The following is a 27288-nucleotide window of genomic DNA, read 5'->3' on the forward strand; positions in this document are numbered from 1 at the left end:
TTGAAACTCTAGGAGGTCATCCTCCACCTAAAGGTGATCCCGTGTTTGAATTAAAATAATTGCCAGACACTTTGAAATATGCTTACCTTGATGAAAAAAAGATACATCATGTTATTAGTAGTGCTAACCTTTCAAAACATGAAGAAGAAAGATTATTGAAGGTTCTGAAGAAGCACCGAGCTGCTATTGGATATACTCTTGATGATTTAAAGGGCATTAGTCCCACTCTCTGTCGGCACAAAATTAATATGGAACCTGATGCTAAACCCGTTGTTGATCACCAACGACGTTTGAATCCTAAAATGAAAGAAGTGGTAAGAACTGAAATATTGAAGCTTCTGGAAGCAGGTATAATCGGTCTTATAGCTAATAGTAGATGGGTAAGTCTTGTTCATCGTGTCCCTAAGAAATGACGTATTACCGTTGTTTCTAATGATAAAAATGAACTTATTTCACAAAGAATTGCACTGGTTATAGAATGGTAATTGATTTTAGAAAATTAAATAAGGCAACTAGAAAAGATCATTACCCTTTGCCTTTTATTGATCAAATGCTAGAAAGATTGTCGAAACACACACACTTTTGTTTTCTCGATGGATATTCTGGTTTTTCTCAAATACCTATTTCACAACCTGATCAAGAGAAAACCACTTTTACTTGTCCTTTTGGAACTTATGCTTATAGGCATATGCCTTTTGGTTTATATAATGCACCTGCTACCTTTCAAAGATGTATAACCGCTATATTATCTAATTTTTGTGAAAAGATTATTGAGGTTTTCATGGATGATTTTTCCGTTTACGGAACTTCCTTTGATGATTGCTTAAGCAACATTGATCGAGTTCTGCAGAGATCCGAGCAAACTAATCTTGTCTTGAATTGGGAGAAGTGCTACTTTATGGTTAATGAAGGTATTGTTTTAGGGCATAAAATTTATGAACAAGGCATTGAGGTGGATAAAACTAAAGTTGATGCAATTGAGAAAATGCCATGACCTAAAGATATCAAAGGTATCCGTAGTTTCCTCGGTCATGCTGGTTTCTATAGAAGGTTTATTAAAGACTTCTCTAAAATTTCTAGGCCTCTTATAAATCTTTTACAAAAGGATGTTCCATTTGTTTTTATGATGACTGTGTAGAAGCCTTTAAAACACTTAAAAAACTCTGCACCTATTGTTCAACCACCTGATTGGAATTTGCCTTTTGAAATTATGTGTGATGCTAGTGATTATGTTGTTAGTGTTGTTCTAGGACAAAGAGTTGATAAAAAATTAAATATTATTCAATATGCTAGCAAAACTCTAGACAGTGCCCAACGTAATTATGCTACTACTGAAAAAGAATTTTTAGCAGTTGTGTTTGCTTGTGATAAATTTAGATCTTACATTGTTGATTCTAAAGTGATTGTTCACACCGATCATGCTGCTATAAAATATCTTACAGAAAAGGAAGATGTTAAACCTAAACTCATTAGGTAGGTTCTTTTGATAAGTTGCGCCATTTGTACTCTCTGTACGATAAAAGATTGTCAATGTCTTCTTCATAAAATTTACTTTTAGCATGTACTCACTCCGTCCCACAACATAAGTTGTTTAGCTTGCAAAAACGTCTTATATTATGGAACGGAGGGAGTATTTGTTAAAACTTCAGAGCACAAGTAATAAGCTCAGGTAAAGGTTCAAGCAATTAACGTGAGAATAGAGCTGCGTAGTATGTTACTTGCAAGCTGCCCGTCCAACCATTTACACAAACTGTAAAACGCACACTAAAGGCAGATGGTTCAAAAGCACCCTTGGCTTGTCTGTACATCAAAAGCTCTCCTGCAGGGATACACACACGCTCTTCAGGATCCAAAACACCAAGACAGTGATTTGGACTACTGAACATGACACAGCTGCACCTGTCACAGCTCCCAGTAGTATCTGGGATCATCCATGGAGTAGGTCGGCGCAGGCGAGCCAGGGGACGAGGGGAGCGAGTAGTCATCCCAGTAGTTCTCGCCGTAGTCATCGTTTTCCATCGCTGCCTCGTTGTGGAGAGCCTGAGCCTCTATTTCATAGAGATTAGGCATCTCGATCACTTCACCTTCGTCCTCCTTGATGGTATCAAGTTCTGGGCAATGAGCGTGAGGCCACGCTCCTGGCAGCCGGACATGCTTGATATTGGCACAGCGAGCTTTGAGTTCAGCGTCAACTAGGAGGTGGCCGCATTCTCTAAGGTCGAGGAACTCGAGGTGGGGGCAGCCTTCAAGGATGGCGTACACCCCTTCTTTAGTCAGGCCGTAGCCTGCCATCTGAAGGAGCCGCAGCTCGTGCAAGCTCTCTGCTATGGCGAAGGCCTCCTCATTGTGTCTCGCCTCCCAGGCCTCATAAGGCTCCTCCTCCTCCTCCTCCTCCTCCTCTTCCTCCTCGTCGTTTTGCCGCTGTTCCATCCTGATCTCACGCTCTATTGAATCTGAATCGTACCATGGCAAACAGACTCTTAGACGCTTCAGCGTTGGGCGGGCTGCACCAATCCCCTTGAAAAAGTCCCATGTCAGCTTCTGACCAGAGTACTCTATCTCTTCTAGCATTGGACATTTAGCTGCAAGCTTAATTACTACGTCCTCATCATCCCAAAAGTAATAGGCGCCGATGAGCCGAATGCTCTTCAATGAGTTGCATCTGCAGAGACAAGTACGAAAGTAGACACACATGAACCGAGTAAAATCAGACAAGTACAGTAAGACTACATAACAAGTTTAAACAGTAAACATATTTTCTCCTTAAAGGACGACTTCAAGATGCTCAGGGTGGTTCATAGTCGACCTTGGGGGGTTCATAGCCAACCTTGTTGGGGGCCTGCCCTAGTCACTAGTTGCTTTTCTCAAAAGACTCCTACTAATTAGCATTACTTTTTCATCTCCTCTTATAGTGAGACACTAAGTAGCTTGTAGTGATAGCTATGGAAATACAATGTAACTTTGCACCCCTGATCCTTGATTAATATAACAACAAGACTGTAGGAAACTCTCCTGCAATCATTCACAGTTAAAAAAAAAACATATGATAAATATCAAATGAGTTTCACATTTGGCAAAAAGTAGCCTGTCATAAATATCATATGACGATGTACCGTAAATATCTAACGAGAGTCAGTACCTCAAGGCAAATTATTTGGCCATAAGCGACCTGTTCTAAAAGAAAAATATGTTTCCCTATTTGTTGAGACAAATATAGCCATACAGAAAGCATTCAGCTGTCCTTTGAACCTCATCAAGATAACACTATTATACATATGTCTCAATAATATATCATAAACGCTGACATGTTTAGCAAAAATTAACTATTAGGTCGGTGCTAAATACTGGAAACAGTGTGTCAGCACTACAGATTGATAGGTTTCAAAGTGTGACACACACAGAGTAAGAGACCAAATGCTGAAATTCAAGAATGGGAATTTAGGACACAAAGAACAATTACCTGCTTGCAATGTAATTCAGGAGTTCACTAGTGACAAACTTCTGAGCCCAGAATGATTCCATCCGTCCATCAGAGCGATCTATAGCCACCTTTGCCATTTGGCACATGACGTTTCCCCCCTTGGAGAAAACCAACTTGTGGCGGGTCATGTCCACGAAACGCCACAACTCAGGGGACTTGGCTGCCACCAACCATGAGCGGCACACCAGTCCGGCACCCATCAGGATCTCAATGGTCCCAAGCTTCATGAAGATTGCAGAAAGCGCATCGAGTGGGAGCTCAGACCAATCCCTGACATCAGATACAGGCAATGGGTTTGGCCCCGCCTCCATTGTGCAAGGGAGCTCCTGAAAAACAAGGTGTAATCACAGAGATAACATGGATGCCCAAATTCAGCAAGAGCTTGAAATTTGCACGATGAAACAGCTTTAATACAAGATAGACAACGGTTATGCAATGTAGGAGTGGTTTCTCCATGGTACTACAAGATAACATAACTTTTACAGAGAAACCAATGGCTGATCAAATGGTTTAGCCGGAAACAACAATCAGATAATTAGCGGAGTGCGAAATGCCCTTTTTAAAAGTTTTCTTTAGGGAGGTTGTAGCGAAGCAAAGCTCTGCTTGTTTAGGGGGCAAGAAAGTTCTGCAGAACAACCACCCAATTTGGTGCCAAAAGCAGTGCCTCAAGATGAACTCTTATTTAAGCTTTGCAATCGATGAAGCCAATTAAATTAGCAAATCAATCCACCCTTATCATCACTGAATCCCCCAAATTATGATTTACCCAAACATCCATCAAACCGGTATACGCACCACTCTGTTCTTGTGCGGGTAGGCCTGAAACCCCTGCTTCGCCATCTCGGGCAGCAGGTCGTCGCCGGCCATGGCCTCCCGCTTCGCCCTCTTGCATCCGTCGCCCCTCGCCCTGCAAAGCACCGACGCGTCAGCCGCCGAAACCAAAGGGCGAAGGCCGTTCAAGCCAAACGGAGATCGAATAGCGGCGGGTGATGAAAGGGGACGAACTCGGGGACGAGCGCCTGCGCGGCCTCCTCGTCGATCTCCCCGTTGGGCGGGATGGCCTTCCTCATGATGCGCCTGATGTCAGCGATTGGCAGGAACGCGCCTCGCTCCTCCCTGTTGCCGCCAGCCGTGGGTCTGCCGCTAATGCGGCTCCCGCCGTCGCCGGAGGGGCTCGCCGGTGGGTTGGACATGCCCTCCCGCCTCCAACTCTAGGTCAATCAGATCGGGCAACCCACCGTCTCACCCCGCCGAATCCAAACCCCAAACCCTTGGAACGAGAAGCGAGCGTGGGTGAGACCGTGGGAGCCGAGAGCCAATAAGCGGTTTGGAACGAGAAGCTGGCTTCCGCCCGAGGGAAGAGCGAGGTGGCCAAGAGAGCGGAGGCGCATAAGAAAGAAAATGTGTCGATCTGCTGCCCTCAAATGCACAGTGATATTAAATCGTAAAGAAAATAGACAATTAGAGCCAGGTCTCTCGTACCCGTCTCAGACGCTTGATCAGGCCGTCCGGTCACTGTCTAGTAAAAAAATCGACCCAACAAAACCGTGAACAAACGTCCGGTCTGACCGGCGCCCCTCATATCCAGCCCAAATATACGGTGAATATGGGGCGGCCCGGGCAGGGCACATCCGCCTGACAGGTCCGGCCCACCACCGCACCCACATATGTCCCACAAAAAACCACAATCCGGACGCCTCACTCCGAACCCAGCTCACACTCTCTCGCTCTGTCCTCTCCTCTCCCTCTCCGATTCCAATCTCATCAACTACGATGTCCAGCTCCGATAACGACTACAGCTCCGAGCTCGACTACGAGGAGGTGATGGCCCTCCGCGTTGCGCTGGAGCGGTCCAAGGTGGAGACTGGTGGCAACTCCGGATCTGGAACGTTGTCGCAGCTCCAGCGTCGGTGTAGCGCGGATGCCGGAGCTGGACACCCCGTCCCCCGTCCCGCGCGCAGCGACGCCAGGACAGCGTAGTCCGCACCGCCGCCGTGCCATCTCCTTTCCTCGCTATTCGCTCCTCAACATGGGCAGCAATGGGTGCTTGTGCCTGCGCCGCGCACCGCGAGAGGCAGTGTGCACGGGAGAGGGACACGGCGAAGCAGTCCGCGCGCCGCCGCCGCGGGACAGAGGCGGACCCGTACGAGGACGTGTCTCCTCATGTGGGTCTACCGCCGGTCCCTCACGACGGCGAAGAAGGACGCTCGCCGCCTCCAACGGAAGAATACCAAGGCGCTCCGGCTTTGGTATTGAGCAGTCGGAGCGTGAGGCAAAGGAGGCATCGACGGTGAAGGCTCGGGTCACCAGGTTGAAGCGCGAGCAAGACAGGGCGGTCCGCCGGATGAAGGGGCTCGTCGTCCGCTCCGACTCCGATGACGGCGACAGTTGCACCTCCTCGTCGGACGACCAAGACTCTCCATCAGTCGCGGACGCCTACAACTACGCCGACGACCGGAAGGGCAAGGGCCCGGCAAGGAAGTGGTGATTCCCCCCCCCCCTCCCCTCCTCCTCAATGTTTATATCGTTTTATGTTGTAGAAGTTAAACTATGATCTTTTGGATGCGTTGAAGTTTGTTAATGTCTGTATGTAGCCGATCTTGTGTTCCTTTGCAGCCGATTTTTAGTTGTCCGTCATTTGATCACGCAGAGTAGATCAACGTTGCATGTGTAGTATGGGTATGAGGCGCGAGATATGATATGTAGATGCAGAGTGGCAAATATGAGGCCTGCCTGGCGCGTCCGCAGATTTTTTTTTAACACAGTACAGACGCAAGCACTCATATATACGCGCATACACTCATCCCTATGAACGCACGCACGCACATCCTACCCCTATGAGCACCTCCGAGAGACTGAGCCGGCATGTCATCTTGAGATTTATGAAGTCACCGTAGCACCTCGTCGTCGACGGGAACGTCTCCTCCCACTGAAAGCGTATCGCCGGAAATCCTGAAATAAATCTAGGAATAAATGCGAGCACCAGAACTTGAATCCTGGTGAGCTGTGGATACCACTGTCCTACTACCATCCAACCACAGGTTGTTTGAGGGGCCGGATTTGCCCATCGCGACTGTAGATGCTCTTTTGTTTACTAATTTCAGTGATTCAATACTAATTGTATCTAACATATACAGTACTTTCATGTGAATGATTGATTTATGTCCGTGATAGTGGAGATAAAGATAGGAAATTGATTCCTTCACTTGAATTTATTGTGTTACCAACTATGTTGTTGGCAAAGAAGAGACAGATTACCGAATATGAATTTATTGCATTACCACGGAAGTAAAATTGAGAATAATGTTACACTTCTGTAAGGGATCTTACGTAACCTACATAATGAATTAAGTGGTATATTTTGATTGGATTATATTAAGGAAGGGGCCCACTTAATTGAAACAGGGGGTGAGGGATTTAGTGGTTAGGCTGGTTGTAATGAGGAGTATCATGTACTAGTATCATGCATATGGTACTAGTGTATGATACTACCTCCCTAATGCATAGTATCATATATTAGTATCATGTAGTACTTTATTTATTGCCATGCATGACACATAGTAGCATAGCATTTATTATGATACGGTATCATGATATGATACTCAACCCCTTCTTTCTTCATTTAATTCTAGGAAACCTCATCAAAATTGTCTAGTTGGCATGCATGATACTAGCTATGATACTCCCATTACGACCCCCTTAGAGACGGAAAATTACGTAGCTCTTCATAGCCACCTTCGTAGGTCTAGCATTTTGATTTAGAAAGTATACTAGGACATGCCCGTGCGTTGCAACATCATATAATTATCTATGATTTAGCTACACGGCACAGTTTCAGATTCAGATCAGTCGATCTTTTGGAAAAGAAGAAGTGGCCACGCTGAGCACGGAAGCCGCAGGCGGTGGCACTGGGGCGAACAAAGCGAGGACCGGGGACGCCGGCAGGGACTCAGACAAGAATGAGCCGCAGCGAGCTTCGAGCTGCCGGAGACAAGTCCGAAGGTTGACGGGTGCGGGTGCAAGCTTGCCGGGAAAAAAATCTGGTGGTCATCAGTTTAGAGGGATGGCCAGGGGCGCCAGCACAACGGTGGATGGCGGCGAGGAGGAGGACGGTGCGGGAGCGCCGCCGACTGCTTGTGACAGTGGCAGGCGGTTGGGCCAGCGGTACATGGGCTGGTTTCAGAAAAGAGATGGACAAGCATAAGGTTGAAGAAGATGCTCTGATTACGACTGACCCAAAAGTTTTTTCCAATCGACTTACGCCTAGAAACGTCTAATGTCTAGTATGTTAGCCCATTATTTACCTGTCCATAATGTGATTGTGTAAATACATATTTATAACATACTGCCCGTGATTTACCTACCTGAAAAAATTACTTATTTGGTAAAAACCTAGTCTTACGGATGATCCTCTGTATCTTTTCTTTTCTTGTATGTTTCTCTGTTGTATCAATTCAATAGTGACACACTCAGTTTGAAGGATTAAAACACAAATTTGAATTAACATTGCATTACAAAGTTCTTACATAGGGGAAGAAAAGTCGATTGGAGACATTTTCATATCATAGGTGTTTAAAAATTGGTTGCTTCTCAGTGAATATAGCATGATTTTGAGTCCCGCATCATCAATGGTGAATGTTATGAATGGGGCACATGCAAATTGGACGAGTCAGCTCATCATATAGGCGTCGTTGTGTGACTGTCCAGCGTGGTTCATACCACGCAGGGGGGGAGTGGCTGAATTGGGAGACCTTATCTTCGTCTCATTCCGACCCTATGTGGTCATCGCAGTCGAGGATGGCTTGAGCGGTGGGGGCAAGGCATAAGATGGAGTGATTCATCTCGGCAAACCTCACCACATTCAAGTCGAATTTGCGCCATCTAATGCACTCCCTCTCCGCCGCCAAAACCACATGTACCTCCTCGTACTAGAGCTAGATAGCGCATCGTTCGATAAGATCAGACCTTGTGCACACTTGCGGCATCGACACGTATCCTCCCCATATATGGAAAAACTAATTCAGAAATCTATAACTTGTAGTGCTGGACCAGGAATTTTGTGAGGTCTACGGGTAGTGTCTCTGATATGTTCAATAGACCCCTAAACAAATTTTCATAAAGGTATGACCTTTGCCCTAGGGCGAGCTTTTTTTTGCGGGAAATCTTTCGATCTATTCATCTTCAGTCATGGCAGTGCAACAAAGACCAGAAATAATAAAAGTTACATTCAGATCCGTAGACCATCTAGCAGCGACTACAAGCACTAAAGCGAGCTGAAGGCGCGTCGCCGTCATTGCCCTCCATCGTTGAAGTCGGGCACAACTTGTTGTAGTAGACAGTTGGGAAGTCGTCGTGCTAAGGCCCCTTAGGACCAGCGCACCAGAACAGCAACCGCCGCGGATGAAGAATAACGTAGACCGGAAGGATCCAATCCGAAGACACACGAACATGGACGAACGCCAATGAGATCCGAGCAAATCCACCAAAGATAGATCCACCGGAGACACACCTCCACACGCCCACCACCGATGCTAGACGCGTCGCTGTACGGGGGCTAGGCGGGGAGACCTTTATTCCATCTCCAGGGAGCCGCCGCCGTTTCGCCTTCCTGAGCAGAACACACACCCTAACAAAACTGAAAGTAACGACTAGAAAAGAAGCCCTCCCGCCGGCCCTTGGCAGGATCCACCGCGCCTCCATAGCCCTAGGGCCACCGGAGACAAGGCAGACCTGCGTCGGTGCCGGCGAGAGGTAGAAACCGTAGAATATCTGGATAGCATAAAAGGATAATTGAATAACAATTTTTCAATGAAAAACCTCGGTGAAGTGATGTCTACTACGCAACCTTCTTCTTGTAGACGTTGTTGGGCCTACAAGTGCAGAGGTTTGTAGGACAGTAACAAATTTCCCTCAAGTGGATGACCTAAGGTTCATCAATCCGTGGGAGGCGTAGGATGAAGATGGTCTCTCTCAAGCAACCCTGCAACCAAATAATAATGGTAAATTGTATAGGTGCACTAGTTCAGCGAAGAGATGGTGATACAAGTGCAATATGGATGGTAGATATAGGTTTTTGTAATCTGAAAATATAAAAACAGCAAGGTAACAAGTAATAAAAGTGAGCGTAAACGGTATTGCAATGTGTTGAAACAAGGCCTAGGGTTCATACTTTCACTAGTGCAAGTTCTCTCAACAATAATAACATAATTGGATCATATAACTATCCCTCAACATGCAACAAAGAGTCACTCCAAAGCCACTAATAGCGGAGAACAAACAAGAGATTATGGTAGGGTATGAAACCACCTCAAAGTTATTCTTTCGGATCGATCTATTCAAGAGTTCGTACTAGAATAACACCTTAAGACACATATCAACCAAAACCCTAATGTCACCTAGATACTCCAATGTCACCTCAAGTATCCGTGGGCATGATTATACGATATGCATCACACAATCTCATATTCATCTATTCGACCAACACAAAGTACTTCAAAGAGTGCCCCAAAGTTTCTACCGGAGAGTCAAGACGAAAACGTGTGCCAACCCCTATGCATAGGTTCATGGGCGGAACCCGCAAGTTGATCACCAAAACATACATCAAGTGGATCACGTGATATCCCATTGTCACCACAGATAAGCACGGCAAGACATACATCAAGTGTTCTCAAATCCTTAAAGACTCAATCCGATAAGATAACTTCAAAGGGAAAACTCAATCCATTACAAGAGAATAGAGGGGGAGAAACATCATAAGATCCAACTATAATAGCAAAGCTCCCGATACATCAAGATCGTGCCACATGAAGAACACGAGAGAGAGAGATCAAACACATAGCTACTGGTACATACCCTCAGCCCCGAGGGTGAACTACTCCCTCCTCGTCATGGAGAGCGCCGGGATGATGAAGATGGCCACCGGTGATGGATCCCCCCTTCGGCAGGGTGCCGGAACAGGGTCCCGATTGGTTTTTGGTGGCTATAGAGGCTTGCGGCGGCGGAACTCCCGATCTATTGTGTTCCCCGATGGTTTTAGGGTATATGGGAATATATAGGCGAAAGAAGTCGGTAAGGGGAGCCACGAGGGGCCCACGAGGGTGGAGGGCGCGCCCAGGGGGGTGGGCGCGCCCCCCCTGCCTCGTGCTCTCCTCGTTGATCCCCTAACGTGCACTGCAAGTCTCCTATATTGCTTTCTTTCCAAAAATAACTTTTCCGAAGGTTTCATTCCGTTTGGACTCCGTCTGATATTCCTTTTCTGCGAAACACTGAAACAAGGGAAAAACAGAAACTGGCACTGGGCTCTGGGTCAATAGGTTTGTCCCAAAAGTAATATAAAAGTGCATAGTAAAGCCCATTAAACATCCAAGATGGATAATATAATAGCATGAATACTTCATAAATTATATATACGTTGGAGACGTATCAGCGTCCCCAAGCTTAATTCCTGCTCGTCCTCGAGTAGGTAAATGATAAAAGAAATAATTTATGAAGTGTGAATGCTAGCAGGTGCATAAGTTTGATCAATGATAATTTCAATCACCTTTTCTAGCATCATTATATGTCATAACAGTAGCTCAACTCATAGAACTTTTCATGATCAAGTAACAAACTATTCACATGTTAAAGTATAGATCATAAACTTTCTTGAAAACTAACAAACAGTTCTCGGTCATCAAACAATTGCAATTCATCTTATTTTCAGGAAGAGTCTATGTCAGAGCTTTGATTTAGCAAACTCCACATATTCAACTATCATATAGTCTTCCATGATTGCTACCACTCAAAGCATATTTTTAGAACAAATAGCATCCATCGAACATAGAGAAAGATAGGGGCTTAATGTTTCGCCTCCCAACTTATTTATCATATAGATAATTGTCAACAATAATAATTCATGATCAAATATATTTGAATGGCCATATATGCTCAGATCTTTCCATCACATGATGCTTGCCAACTAAAGAGTAGGTTGGAATGAGAAGGAATACTACTGACTCTTGCATAAAAGTAAAAGATAGGCCCTTCACAGAGGGAAGCAGGGATTTGCAGAGGTGCCAGAGCTCGAAGCTAAAACAGAGATGAAAATAATTTTGAGAGGTATGCTTATTGTCAACATAACGACCAAGAGTTCCCAATATCTTCCATACTAGATACATCATAGGCGGTTCCCACGCAGAAAGGTAAAGATTTTACTCCACCTCCACCAACAATCACACCCCACGGCTTGTCCGAAACAACGGGTGCCGTCCAACTATCAACATTCCTGGGGGAGTTTTGTTTAAATTATTTGTGAATTTGTTTTTGATCTTTTGATCATAGGACTGGGCATCCCGGTTACCAGCCATTTTCTCGTGAATGATGAGCGGAGTCCACTCATCGTGAGAATAACCCACCTAGCATGGAAGATACTGCTAGCCCCTAGTCGCTACATGAGCGATTCGGGCATACAAAACAGATTATTATTTGAAGGTTTAGAGTTTGGCACATGCAAATTTACTTGGAACGGCAGGTAAATACCGCATATAGGTAGATATGGTGGACACTCATGGAAGAAACTTGGTTCAAGGAATTTGGATGCATAAGCAGTATTCCCGCTTAGTACAGAAATTTTGGCTAGCAAAGGATTCTAAATAGCAAGCACCACATGTTAGAGGATCCATAACAATATAACTTCTATACAAATATACCCAAGCATAACTCATTATGTTGTCTTCCTTGTCCAACTTCAACTAATTTGCTCAGGTTTGAAAATAATTAATGGGGCTCACAATCATAGAAGATGTCCAAGATAGTATATTTATATGTGAAATCTCTCTTCCTTCAATATTCTTTCATGAATTGTTCAAGTGACCAATACAATGTTTGCTAACCTTCAATAAATTTACCACCTCTACTTCTTATATGTGAAGGCATTACTCCCCATGGGAAAAGCATATGAAACATATATAATTTCAGATTTATGACATTCAAATCATTCAACCATTTACTCATAGGATATAAGTGAAGCACACGAGTAAATGACAAACTACTCCAAAAAGATATGAGTGAAGATTAATGAGTAGTTAAATAATTATTTAGCTATGTGGAGACTCTCTCTCATTTAAGAATTTCAGATCTTGATATTTTATTCAAATAGCAAGCAAAACAAAATAAAATGACATGACGCTCCAAGCAAAACACATATCATGTGGTGAATAAAAATATAGCTCCAAGTAAAGTTACAGATGAATGAAGACGAAAGAGGGGATGCCATCCAGGGAATCCCCAAGCTTAGGCTCTTGCCACTACTTATTCCATAGTCTATCGAATCTTTACCCAAAACTTGAAAACTTCACAACACAAAACTCAACAGAAAACTCGTGAGCTCCGTTAGCGAAAGAAAACAAAACACCACTTCAAAGTACTGTATTGAACTCATTCTTTATTTGTATGGGTGTTAAATCTACTGTATTCCAACTTCTCTATGGTTTATAAACTATTTTACTAGCCATAGATTCATCAAAATAAGCAAACAACACACGAAAAACATAATCTGTCAAAAACAGAACAGTCTGTAGTAATCTGTAACTAACGCAAACTTCTGGAACTCAAAAAATTCTAAAATAAATTGGTGGACCTGAGGAATTTATCTATTAATCATATGCAAAAACAATCAACCTAAAAGCACTCTCCAGTAAAAAGTTTTAGCTAATATCGTGAGCGCTAAAGTTTCTGTTTTTTACAGCAAGATCATAAAGACTTCACCCAAGTCTTCCCAAAGGTTCTACTTGGCACAAACACTAATTAAAACATAAAACCACATCTAACCAGAGGATAGACAGATTATTTATTCCTAAACAGAACCAAAAAGCAAGAAACTAAAATAAAATTGGGTTGCCTCCCAACAAGCGCTATCGTTTAACGCCCCTAGCTAGGCATGATGATTTCAATGATGCTCACATAAAAGATAAGAATTGAAACATAAAGAGAGCATCATGAAGAATATGACTAGCACATTTAAGTCTAACTCACTTACTATGCATAGGGATTTTGTGAGCAAGCAACTTATGGGGACAATAATCAACTAGCATAGGAAGGCAAAACAAGCATAACTTTAAAACTTTGAGCACATAGAGAGGAAACTTGATATTATTGCAATTCCTACAAGCATATGTTCCTCCCTCATAATAATTTTCAGTAGCATCATGGATGAATTCAACAATATAACCATCACATAAAGCATTATTCTCATGATGCACAAGCATATAAATTTTACTACTCTCCACATAAGCAAAATTCTTCTTATTCGGAATAGTGGGAGCAAACTCAACAAAATAACTATCATGTGAAGCATAATCCAATTGAAAACTAAAATCATGATGACAAGTTTCATGGTTATCATTATTCTTAATATCATACGTGTCATCACAATAATCATCATAAATAGCAACTTTGTTATCATAATCAATTGGAACCTCTTCCGAAATAGTGGATTCATCACTAAATAAAGTCATGACCTCTCCAAATCCACTTTCATCAATATAATCATCATAAATAGGAGGCATGCTTTCATCATAATAAATTTGCTCATCAAAACTTGGGGGACAAAAAATATCATCTTCATCAAACATAGCTTCCCCAAGCTTGTGGCTTTGCATATCATTAGCATCATGGATATTCAAGGAATTCATACTAACAACATTGCAATCAGGCTCATCATTCACATATTTTATGCCAAGCATTCTATGTAATTCTTCTTGTAGTACTTGAGCACAATTTTCTTTCCCTAAATTTTCACGAAAGACATTAAAAAGATGAAGCATATGAGGCACCCTCAATTCCATTTTTTTGTAGTTTTCCTTTATGAAATATACTAGTGATAAAACAAGAAAATAAAAGATTCGATTGCAAGATCTAAAGATATACCTTCAAGCACTTACCACCCCGGCAACGGCGCGAGAAAAGAGCTTGATGCCTACTACGCAACCTTCTTCTTGTAGACGTTGTTGGGCCTCCAAGTGCAAAGGTTTGTAGGACAGTAGCAAATTTCCCTCAAGTGGATGACCTAAGGTTTATCAATCCGTGGGAGGCGTAGGATGAAGATGGTCTCTCTCAAGCAACCCTGCAACCAAATAACAAAGAGTCTCTTGTGTCCCCAACACACCCAATACAATGGTAAATTGTATAGCTGCACTAGTTCAGCGAAGAGATGGTGATACAAGTGCAATATGGATGGTAGATATAGGTTTTTGTAATCTAAAAATATAAAAACAGCAAGGTAACAAGTAATAAAAGTGAGCGTAAATGGTATTGCAATGTGTTGAAACAAGGCCTAGGGTTCATACTTTCACTAGTGCAAGTTCTCTCAACAATAATAACATAATTGGGTCATATAACTATCCCTCAACATGCAGCAAAGAGTCACTCCAAAGCCACTAATAGCGGAGAACAAACGAAGAGATTATGGTAGGGTACGAAACCACCTCAAAGTTATTCTTTCGGATCGATCTATTCAAGAGTTCGTACTAGAATAACACCTTAAGACACATATCAACCAAAACCCTAATGTCACCTAGATACTCCAATGTCACCTCAAGTATCTGTGGGCATGATTATACGATATGCATCACACAATCTCATATTCATCTATTCGACCAACACAAAGTACTTCACAGAGTGCCCCAAAGTTTCTACCAGAGAGTCAAGACGAAAACGTGTGCCAACCCCTATGCATAGGTTCATGGGCGGAACCCGCAAGTTGATCACCAAAACATACATCAAGTGGATCACGTGATATCCCATTGTCACCACTGATAAGCACGGCAAGACATACATCAAGTGTTCTCAAATCCTTAAAGACTCAATCCGATAAGATAACTTCAACGGGTAAACTCAATCCATTACAAGAGAATAGAGGGGGAGAAACATCATAAGATCCAACTATAATAGCAAAGCTCGCGATACATCAAGATCGTGCCACATCAAGAACACAAGAGAGAGAGAGAGATCAAACACATAGCTACTGGTACATACCCTCAGCCCCGAGGGTGAACTACTCCCTCCTCGTCATGGAGAGCGCTGGGATGATGAAGATGGCCACCGGTGATGGATCCCCCCTCCGGCAGGGTGCCGGAACAGGGTCCCGATTGGTTTTTGGTGGCTATAGAGGCTTGCGGCGGCGGAACTCCTGATCTATTGTGTTCCCCGATAGTTTTAGGGTATATGGGAATATATAGGCGAAAGAAGTCGGTAAGGGGAGCCACGAGGGGCCCACGAGGGTGGAGGGTGCGCCCAGGGGGGTGGGCACGCCCCCTGCCTCGTGCTCTCCTCGTTGATCCCCTGACGTGCACTCCAAGTCTCCTGTATTGCTTTATTTGCAAAAATAAATTTTCCGAAGGTTTCATTCCGTTTGGACTCCGTTTGATATTCCTTTTCTGCGAAACACTGAAACAAGGGAAAAACATAAACTGGCACTGGGCTCTTGGTCAATAGGTTAGTCCCAAAAGTAATATAAAAGTGCATAGTAAAGCCCATTAAACATCCAAGATGGATAATATAATAGCATGAATACTTCATAAATTATAGATACGTTGGAGACGTATCATGAAGCTGCTTACATATTGGGCATCAAGATCTATAGAGATAGATCAAGACGCTTGATGAAAAAATTTCAATGAGTACATACCTTGACAAGATTTTGAAGTAGTTCAAAATGGAATAGTCAAAGAAGGAGTTCTTGCCTGTGTTGCAAGGTGTGAAGTTGAGTTAGACTCAAAACCTGACCACGGCAAAATATATAGGGAGAATGAAGGTCATTCCATACGCCTTAGTCATAGGTTCTATAAAGTATGCCAAGCTGTGTACCAGACCTATTGTGTGCCTTGCCATGGGTTTGGCAAGGCGTTACAATAGTGATCCAGGAGTCGATCACGGGACATCGGTCAAAGTTATCCTTAGAGGACTAAGGAAATATTTCTCGGTTATGGAGGTGATAAATAGTTCATCGTAAAGAGTTACGTCGATGCAAGCTTTGACACCGATCCGTATGACTCTGAGTCTCGATCTAGAACATATTGAAAGTGGGAGCAATTAGCTAGAGTAGCTCCATGTAGAGCATTGTAGACATAGAAATTTGCAAAATACATATGGATCTGAATGTGTCAGACCCATTGACTAAACTTCTCTCACAAGCAAAACATGATCACACCTTAGTACTCTTTGGGTGTTAATCACATAGTGATGTGAACTAGATTATTGACTCTAGTAAACCCTTTGGGTGTTGGTCACATGACGATGTGAACTATGGGTGTTAATCACATAAAGATGTGAAGTATTGGTGTTAAATCACATGGCGATGTGAACTAGATTATTGACTCTAGTGCAAGTGGGAGACTGAAGGAAATATGCCCTAGAGGCAATAATAAAGTTGTTATTTTATATTTCCTTATATCATGATAAAGGTTTATTATTCATGCTAGAATTGTATTAACCGGAAACTTGATACATGTGTGGATACATAGACAAAACACCGTGTCCCTAGTAAGCCTCTACTAGACTAGCTCGTTAATCAAAGATGGTTAAGTTTCCTAACCATAGACATGTGTAGAATGATGTGTTGGACAAGACCCATCCGTTAGCTTAGCATAATGATCGTTAAGTTTTATTGCTACTGCTTTCTTCATGACTTATACATATTCCTTTGACACCCATATACCGGAGGAATACCTTGTGTGCTATCAAACGTCACAACGTAACTGGGTGATTATAAAGATGCTCTACATGTATCTCCGAAGGTTTTTTGTTGGGTTGGTATAGATCGAGATTAGGATTTGTCACTCACAGTATCGGAGAGGTATCTCTGGGCCCTCTCGGTAATGCACATCATGATAAGCCTTGCAAGCAATGTTACTAATGAGTTAGTTACGGGATGATGCATTACGGAACGAGTAAAGAGACTTGCCGGTTACGAGATTGAACTAGATATGAGGATACCGATGATCGAATCTTGGGCAAGTAACATAGTGATGACAAAGGGAATAACATATGTTGTCATAACGGTTCGACCGATAAAGATCTTCATAGAATATGTGGGAACCAATATGAGCATCCAGGTTCCGCTATTGGTTATTGACCGGAGAGGTGTCTCTGTCATGTCTGCATAGTTCTCGAACCCGTAGGGTCCGCACGCTTAACGTCCGATGACGATTTGTATTATGAGTTATGTGTTTTGGTGACCGAAGATTCTTCAGATTCCCGGATGAGATCACGGACATGACGAGGAGTCTCGAAATGGTCGAGAGGTAAAGATTGATATATTGGACTATAGTATTTGGACACCGGAATGGTTTCGGAGTGTTTCAGATATTTATCGTAGCACCGAGGGGTTACCGGAACCCCCGGGGAAAGTAATGGGCCATAGGGGAGAGAGAGGGTAGCCCACAAGGGGGTGGCGCCCCCCCCATGGGTAGTCCGAATTGGACAAGGGGAGGGGGTGCGGCCCCCCTTTCCTTCTCCCTCTCCCTCTCCTTCCCCCTTTCCCCCTCCGAAAGAAGGAAGGGGGCCGACTAGGACTAGGAGTCCTAGTGGGCCCCCCCACTTGGCTGAAGGAAATATGCCCTAGAGGCAATAAGAAAGTTGTTGTTTATATTTCCATATATCATGATAAATGTTTATTATTCATGCTAGAATTGTATTAACCGGAAACTTAGTACATGTGTGAATACATAGACAAAACAGAGTGTCCCTAGTATGCCTCTACTTGACTAGCTCGTTGATCAAAGATGGTTATGTGTCCTACCATAGACATTTGTTGTCATTTGATGAACGGGATCACATCATTAGAGAATGATGTGATGGACAAGACCCATCCATTAGCTTAGCATAATGATCATTTAGTTTAATTGCTATTGCTTTCTAAAGATGCTCTACAGGTGTCTCCGAAGGTGTTTATAAAATGTCACAATGTAACTGGGTGATTATAAAGATGCTCTACAGGTGTTTCCGAAGGTGTTTGTTGGGTTGGCATAGATCAAGATTAGGATTTGTCACTCCGTGTATCGGAGAGGTATCTCTGAGCCCTCTCAGTAATGCACATCACTACAAGCCTTGCAAGCAATGTGACTAATGAGTTGGTTACGGGATGATGCATTACGGAACGAGTAAAGAGACTTGCCGGTAACGAGATAGAACTAGGTATGATGATACCGACAATCGAATCTCGGGCAAGTAACATACCGATGACAAAGGGAACAACGTATGTTGTTATGCGGTTTGACCGATAAAGATCTTTGTAGAATATGTAGGAGCCAATATGAGCATCCAGGTTCCGCTATTGGTTATTGACCGAAGATGTGTCTCGGTCATGTCTACATAGTTCTGGAACCCGTAGGGTCCGCACGCTTAACGTTCGATGACGATTTGTATTATGAGTTATGTGTTTTGGTGACCGAAGTTTGTTCGGAGTCCTGGATGAGATCACGGACATGACAAAGAGTCTCGAAATGGTCGAGAGGTAAAGATTGATATATTGGAAGGTTATATACGGACACCAGAATGGTTCCGAAGAAGATTGGGGATTTTTTGGAGTACCGGGTGGTTACCGGAACCCCCCGGGAAAGTTAATGGGCCTATTGGGCCATAGTGGAGAAGAGGAGGCAGGCCACAGGAGGTGGCGTGCGCCCCCCTTGCCCCAATCCGAATTGGACAAGGGGAGGGGGCGCGGCCCCCTCTTTCCTTCTCCCTCTCTCCCTTCCCCTTTCCCCTCTTCGTTAAATGGAGGGAAGGTGGGTCGAATCCTACTAGGAACGGAGTCCTAGTAGGACTCCCCCCTCATGGCACGCCTCCCTTGGGCCGGCCTCCTCCTTCCCCCTCCTTTATATACGTGGGCAGGGGGGCACCCCAAAGACACAATTGTTTCTTGGCCGTGTGCGGTGCCCCCTCCACAGTTTACCACCTAGGTCATATTGTTGTAGTGCTTAGGCGAAGCCCTGCGCGGATCACATCACCAACACCGTCGCCACGCCGTCGTGCTGACGGAACTCTCCCTCGATCCTCTACTGGATCAAGAGCTCGAGGGACATCATCGTGCTGAACGTGTGCTGAACACGGAGGTGTCGTACGTTCGGTACTTGGATCGGTTGGATCGTGAACACGTTCGACTACATCAACCGCGTTACTAAATGCTTCCGCTTTCAGTCTACTAGGGTACGTGGACACACTCTTCCCTCTCGTTGCTCTGCATCTCCTAGATAGATCTTGCGTGATCGTAGGAATTTTTTTGAATTACTACATTCCCCAACAGTGGCATCCGAGCCAGGTCTATGCGTAGATGATATATGCATGAGTAGAACACAATGAGTTGTGGGCGACAATAGTCATACTGCTTACCACCAACATCTTACTTTGATTCGGCGGTATTGTTGGATGAAGCGGCCCAGACCGACATTACATGACCGCGTTCATGAGACTGGTTCTACCGACGTGCTTCGCACACATGTGGCTAACAGGTGTCTGTTTTTCCAACTTTATTTGAATCGAGTTTGACTACGGTCGGTCCTTGTTGAAGGTTAAAACAACACACTTGACAAAAAATTGTTGTGGTTTTGATGTGTAGGTAAGAACGGTTCTTGCTAGAAGCCCGTAGCAGCCACGTAAAACTTGCAACAACAAAGTAGAGGACGCCTAACTTGTTTTTACAGGGCATGTTGTGATGTGATATGGTCAAGACATGATGAGATATAAATTGTTGTATGAGATGATCATATTTTGTAGAAGTTATCGGCAACCGGGAGGAGCCTTATGGTTGTCGCTTTATTGTATGAAATGCAATCGCCATGTAATTGCTTTACTTTATCACTAAGCGGTAGCGATAGTCGTAGAAGCAATAGTTGGCGAGATGACAACAATGCTACGATGGAGATCAAGGTGTCAAGCGGGTGACGATGGAGATCATGACGGTGCTTTGGAGATGGAGATCAAAGGCACAAGATGATGATAGCCATATCATGTCACATATTTTGATTGCATGTGATGTTTATCTTTTATGCATCTTATTTTGCTTAGTACGGCGGTAGCATTATAAGATGATCCCTCACTAAATTTCAAGGTATAAGTGTTCTCCCTGACTATGCACCGTTGCTACAGTTCGTCGTGCCGAGACACCACGTGATGATCGGGTGTGATAAGCTCTACGTTCACATACAACGGGTGCAAGCCAGTTTTTGCACGTGCAGAGTACTCGGGTTATACTTGATGAGCCTAGCATATGCAGATATGGCCTCAGAACACTGAGACCGAAAGGTCGAATGTGAATCATATAGTAGATATGATCAACATAGTGATGTTCACCATTGAAAACTACTCCATCTCACGTGATGATCGGACATGGTTTAGTTGATATGGATCACGTGATCATTTAGATGACTAGAGGGATGTCTATCTAAGTGGGAGTTCTTAAGTATATGATTAATTGAATTTAAATTTATCATGAACTTAGTACCAGATAGTTTTTGCATGTCTATGTTGTTGTGGATCAATGGCACGTGCTACCGTTCCCTTGAATTTTAATGCGTTCCTAGAGAAAGCTAAGTTGAAAGATGATGGTAGAAACTACACGGACTGGGTCCATAACTTGAGGATTATCCTCATTGCTGCACAGAAGAATTACGTCCTGGAAGCACGGCTAGGTGCAAGACCCGCTGCAGGAGCAACTCCAGACGTTATCAACGTCTGGCAGAGCAAAGTTGATGACTACTCGATAGTTCAGTGTGCCATGCTTTACGGCTTAGAATCGGGACTTCAAAGACATTTTGAACGTCATGGAGCATATGAGATGTTCCATGAGTTGAAGTTAATATTTCAAGCAAATGCCCGAGTTGAGAGATATGAAGTCTCTAACAAGTTCTATAGCTGCAAAATGGAGGAGAATAGTTCTGTCAGTGAACATATACTCAAAATGTCTGGGTATCATAACCACTTGACTCAGCTGGGAGTTAATCTCCCTGATGATAGTGTCATTGACAGAGTTCTTCAATCACTGCCACCAAGCTATAAAGGCTTCATGATGAACTATAATATGCAAGGGATGGAGAAGACCATTCCCGAGCTCTTCGCCATGCTAAAAGCTGCAGAGGTAGAAATCAAGAAGGAGCATCAGGTGTTGATGGTTAACAAGACCACTAGTTTCAAGAAAAAGGGCAAGGGGAAAAGGGAACTCCAAGAAGAATGGCGAGCAAGTTGCCACTCTCGAAAGTAGTGAGTGGGAGGAAAGTAGAACTTGATGAGGTAATTGTACCTTCTCTCGAATTGAAAAGTAGCTCATCACTGAAATCAGTTCCAGTGATGCCTACACCAATTAATGAGGAAGCTAATGATGATGATCATGTAACTTCAGATCAAGTTACTACCGAACCTCGTAGGTCAACCAGAGTGAGACCCGCACCAGAGTGGTACGGTAATCCTGTTCTGGAGGTCATGTTACTTGACCATGACGAACCTGCGAACTATGAGGAAGCGATGATGAGCCCAGATTCCGCGAAATGGCTTGAGGCCATGATATCTGAGATGGGATCCATGTATGAGAACAAAGTGTGGACTTTGGTTGACTTGCCCGATGATCGGCAAGCCATAGAGAATAAATGGATCTTGAAGAAGAAGATTGACGCTGACGGTAATGTTACTGTCTACAAAGCTCGACTTGTTGCGAAAGGTTTTTGACAAATTCAAGGAGATGACTACGATGAGACCTTCTCACCCATAGCGATGCTTAAGTCTGTCTGAATCATGTTAGCAATTGTCACATATTATGATTATGAAATCTGGCAAATGGATGTCAAAACTGCATTCCTTAATGGATATCTTAAAGAAGAGTTGTATATGATGCAACTAGAAGGTTTTGTCGATCCTAAAGGTGCTAACAAAGTGTGCAAGCTCCAGCGATCCATTTATGGACTAGTGCAAGCCTCTCGGAGTTGGAATATACGCTTTGATAGTGTGATCAAAGCATATGGTTTTATACAGACTTTTGGAGAAGCACGTATTTACAAGAAAGTGAGTGGGAGCACTGTAGCATTTCTAATATTATATGTGGATGGAATATTGTTGATTGGAAATGATACAGAATTTCTGGATAGCATAAAAGGATATTTGAATAAGAAATTTTCAATGAAAGACCTCGGTGAAGCTGCTTATATATTGGGTATCAAAATCTATAGAGATAGATCAAGACGCTTAATTGGACTTTCACAAAGCACATACCTTGATAAAGTTTTGAAGAAGTTCAAAATGGATCAGTCAAAGAAAGGGTTCTTGCCTGTGTTACAAGGTGTGAAGTTGAGTCAGACTCAATGCCCGACCACTGCAGAAGATAGAGAGAAAATTAAAGTCATTCCCTATGCCTCAGCCATAGGTTCTATCATGTATGCAATGTTGTGTACCAGACCTGATGTGTGCCTTGCTATAAGTATAGCAGGGAGGCACCAAAGTAATCCAGGAGTGGATCACTGGACAGCGGTCAAGAACATCCTGAAATACCTGAAAAGGACTAAGGATAAGTTTCTCGTTTATGGAGGTGACAAGGAGCTCATCATAAATGGTTACATCGATGCAAGCTTTGACACTGATCCGGATGAGTCTAAGTCGCAAACCGGATACGTATTTATATTGAATGGTGGAGCTGTTAGTTGGTGTAGTTCCAAGCAGAGCGGCGTGGCGGGATCTACATGTGAAGCGGAGTACATAGCTGCTTCGGAAGCAGGAAATGAAGGAGTCTGGATGAAGGAGTTCATATCCGATCTAGGTGTAATACCTAGTGCATCGGGTCCAATGAATATCTTTTGTGACAACAATGGAGCAATAGCATTGGCGAAGGAATCCAGTTTTCACAAGAGAACCAAACACATCAAGAGACGCTTCAATTCCATCCACGATCTAGTCAAGGAGGGAGACATAGAGATTTGCAAAATACATACGGATCTGAATGTTGCAGACCCGTTGACTAAGCCTCTTCCATGAGCAAAACATGATTAGCACCAAGACTCCATGGGTGTTAAAATCATTACTATGTAATCTAGATTATTGACTCTAGTGCAAGTGGGAGACTGAAGGAAATATGCCCTAGAGGCAATAATAAAGTTGTTATTTATATTTCCTTATATCATGATAAATGTTTATTATTCATGCTAGAATTGTATTAACCGGAAACTTAGTACATGTGTGAATACATAGACAAAACAGAGTGTCACTAGTATGCCTCTACTTGACTAGCTCATTGATCAAAGATGGTTATGTTTCCTGACCATAGACATGTGTTGTCATTTGATGAACGGGATCACATCATTATATAATGATGTGATGGACAAGACCCATCCATTAGCTTAGCATAATGATCGTTTAGTTTTATTGCTATTGCTTTCTTCATGACTAATACATGTTCCTCTGTCTACCGGAGGAACACTTTGTGTGCTATCAAACGTCACAACGTAACTGGGTGATTATAAAGATGCTCTACAGATGTCTCCGAAGGTGTTTGTTGGGTTGGCATAGATCAAGATTAGGATTTGTCACTCCGTGTATCGGAGAGGTATCTCTGGGCCCTCTCGGTAATGCACATCACAATAAGCCTTGCAAGGAATGTGACTAGTGAGTTGGTTAAAGGATGATGCATTACGGAACGAGTAAAGAGACTTGCCGGTAACGAGATAGAACTAGGTATGATGATACCGACGATCGCTTCTCGGGCAAGTAACATACCGATGACAAAGGGAACAACGTATGTTGTTATGCGGTTTGACCAATAAAGATCTTCGTAGAATATGTAGGAGCCAATATGAGCATCCAGGTTCCGCACGCTTAATGTTCGATGACGATTTGTATTATGAGTTATGTGTTTTGGTAACCGAAGTTTGTTCGGAGTCCCGTATGAGATCCCGGACATGACGAGGAGTCTCGAAATGGTCGAGAGGTAAAGATTGACATATTGGAAGGTTATATACGGACACCGTAATGGTTCCGAAGAAGATCGGGGATTTTTCGGAGTACCGGGAGGTTACCGGAACCCCCCGAGAAAGTTAATGGGCCTATTGGGCCATAGTGGAGGAGAGGAGGCAGGCCACAGGAGGTGGCGTGATACGTCTCCAATGTATCTATAATTTTTGATTGTTCCATGCTATTATATTATCCATCTTGGATGTTTTATATGCATTTATATGCTATTTTATATGATTTTTGGGACTAACCTATTAACCTAGAGCCTAGTGCCAGTTTCTGTTTTTTCCTTGTTTTTGAGTTTTACAGAAAAGGAATACCAAACGGAGTCCAATTGACGTGCCAATTTTTGATGACTTTTCATGGACCAAAAGAAGCCCCCGAAGTAAAAGAGTTGGGCCAGAAGAGTCCCGAGCCATCCACGAGGGTGGAGGGCGCGCACCCTATCTCGTGGACGACTCGGAGACCCCCCTGACGTGAGACCAATGCCAAAAACTCCTATAAATACAGAAACCCCCAGAAAATAACCTAGATCGAGAGTTCCACCGCCGCAAACCTCCAGAGCCACGAAAAACCAATCGGGACCCCGTTCCGGCACTCTACCGGAGGGGGGGACCCATCACGAGTGGCCATCTTCATCATCCCGGCGCTCTCCATGACGAGGAGGGAGTAGTTCACCCTCGGGGCTGAGGGTATGTACCAGTAGCTATGTGTTTGATCTCTCTCTCTCTCTCTCTCGTGTTCCTGATTTGGCACGATCTTGATGTATTCGAGCTTTGCTATTATAGTTGGATCTTATGATGTTTCTCCCCCTCTACTCTCTTGTAATGGATTGAGTTTTCCCTTTGAGGTTATCTGATCGGATTGAGTCTTTAAGGATTTGAGAACACTTGATATATGTCTTGCATGTGCTTATCTGTGGTGACAATGGGATATTCACGTGATCTACTTGATGTATGTTTTGGTGATCAACTTGCGGGTTCAGTGACCTTGTGAACTTATGCATAGGGGTTGGCACACATTTTCGTCTTGACTCTCCGGTAGAAACTTTGGGGCACTCTTTGAAGTTCTTTGTGTTGGTTGAATAGATGAATCCGAGATTGTGTGATGCATATCATATAATCATACCCACGGATACTTGAGGTGACACTGGAGTATCTAGGTGACATTAGGGTTTTGGTTGATTTGTGTCTTAAGGTGTTATTCTAGTACGAACTCTAGGATAGATCGAACAGAAAGAATAGCTTCATGTTATTTTACTATGGACTCTTGAATAGATCGATCAGAAAGGATAACTTTGAGGTGGTTTCGTACCCTACAATAATTTCTTTGTTTGTTCTGCGCTATTAGTGACTTTGGAGTGACTCTTTGTTGCACGTTGAGGGATAGTTATATGATCCAATTATGTTATTATTGTTGAGAGAACTTGCACTAGTGAAAGTATGAACCCTAGGCCTTGTTTCAAAGCATTGCAATACCGTTTACGCTCACTTTTACCACTTGTTACCTTGCTGTTTTTATATTTTCAGATTACAAAAACCTATATCTGCCATCCATATTGTACTTGTATCACCATCTCTTCGCCGAACTAGTCCACCTATACAATTTACCATTGTATTGGGTGTGTTGGGGACACAAGAGACTCTTTGTTATTTGGTTGCAGGGTTGCTTGAGAGAGACCATCTTCATCCTACGCCTCCCACGGATTGATAAACCTTAGGTCATCCGCTTGAGGGAAATTTGCTACTGTTCTACAAACCTCTGCACTTGGAGGCCCAACAACGTCTACAAGAAGAAGGTTGTGTAGTAGACATCATGGCGCGCGCCCCCTTGCCCCAATCCGAATTGGACAAGGGGAGGGGGCGCCCCCCCCTCTTTCCTTCTCCCTCTCTCCATTCCCCTTTCCCCTCTCTGTTAGATGGAAGGAAGGGGGGCGAATCCTACTAGGAACGGAGTCCTAGTAGGACTCCCGCCTCATGGTGATACGTCTTCAACATATCTATAATTTTTTATTGTTCCATGCTATTATATATTCTGTTTTGGATGTTTAATGGGCTTACTTATACACTTTTATATTATTTTTGGGACTAAACTATTAACCCAAGGCCCTGTGCAAATTGCTGTTTTTTGCCTATTTCAGTGTTTCGCAGAAAAGGAATATCAAACGGGGTCCAAACGGAATGAAACCTTCAGGAGAGTGATTTTTGGAACAAACATGATCCAGAGGACTTGGAGTGGACGTCAAGAAACGAACGAGGAAGCCACGAGGCAGGGGGCGTGCCTACCCCCTGGGCGCGCCCTCCACCCTCGTGGGCCCCTCGTGGCTCCACCTATATATACCTACGTACCCCGAAACCATCCGAGAACACCACGAAACCCTATTTCCACCACCGCAACCTTTTGTACCCGTGAGATCCCATCTTGGGGCCTTTTCCGGTGCTCCGCCGGAGGGGGAATCGATCACGGAGGGCTTCTACATCAACACCATAGCCTCTCCGATGATGTGTGAGTAGTTTACCATAGACCTTCGGGTCCATAGTTATTAGCTAGATGGCTTCTTCTCTCTCTCTTTGGATATCAATACAAAGTTCTCCTCGATCTTCTTGGAGATCTATTTGATGTAACTCTTTTTGTGGTGTGTTTGTCGAGATCCGATGAATTGTGGGTTTATGATCAAGATTATCTATGAACAATATTTGAATCTTCTCTGAATTCTTTTATGTATGATTGGTTATCTTTGCAAGTCTCTTCGAATTATCAGTTTGGTTTGGCCTACTAGATTGATCTTTCTTGCAATGGGAGAAGTGCTTAGCTTTGGGTTCAATCATGCGGTGCTCGATCCCTGT

General features: G+C 43.5%; 1 protein-coding gene across 1 annotated transcript; it reads right to left on the reverse strand.

Annotated features, from left to right (window-relative positions):
- Positions 1–1660: 1660 nt before the first annotated feature.
- Positions 1661–4882, reverse strand: LOC123080226 (putative F-box/LRR-repeat protein 23). Its single transcript, XM_044503127.1, has 4 exons — positions 4487–4882; positions 4277–4388; positions 3461–3807; positions 1661–2662 (listed from the first exon to the last, which is right to left on the reverse strand). The coding sequence occupies exons 1-4, from the start codon at positions 4672–4674 to the stop codon at positions 1903–1905; spliced, it is 1407 nt and encodes a 468-aa protein (XP_044359062.1). The 5' UTR covers positions 4675–4882; the 3' UTR covers positions 1661–1902.
- Positions 4883–27288: the final 22406 nt, after the last annotated feature.

This window comes from Triticum aestivum, chromosome 3D (assembly GCF_018294505.1).
Source record: "Triticum aestivum cultivar Chinese Spring chromosome 3D, IWGSC CS RefSeq v2.1, whole genome shotgun sequence".
In the NCBI taxonomy this organism is placed as follows: domain Eukaryota; kingdom Viridiplantae; phylum Streptophyta; class Magnoliopsida; order Poales; family Poaceae; genus Triticum; species Triticum aestivum.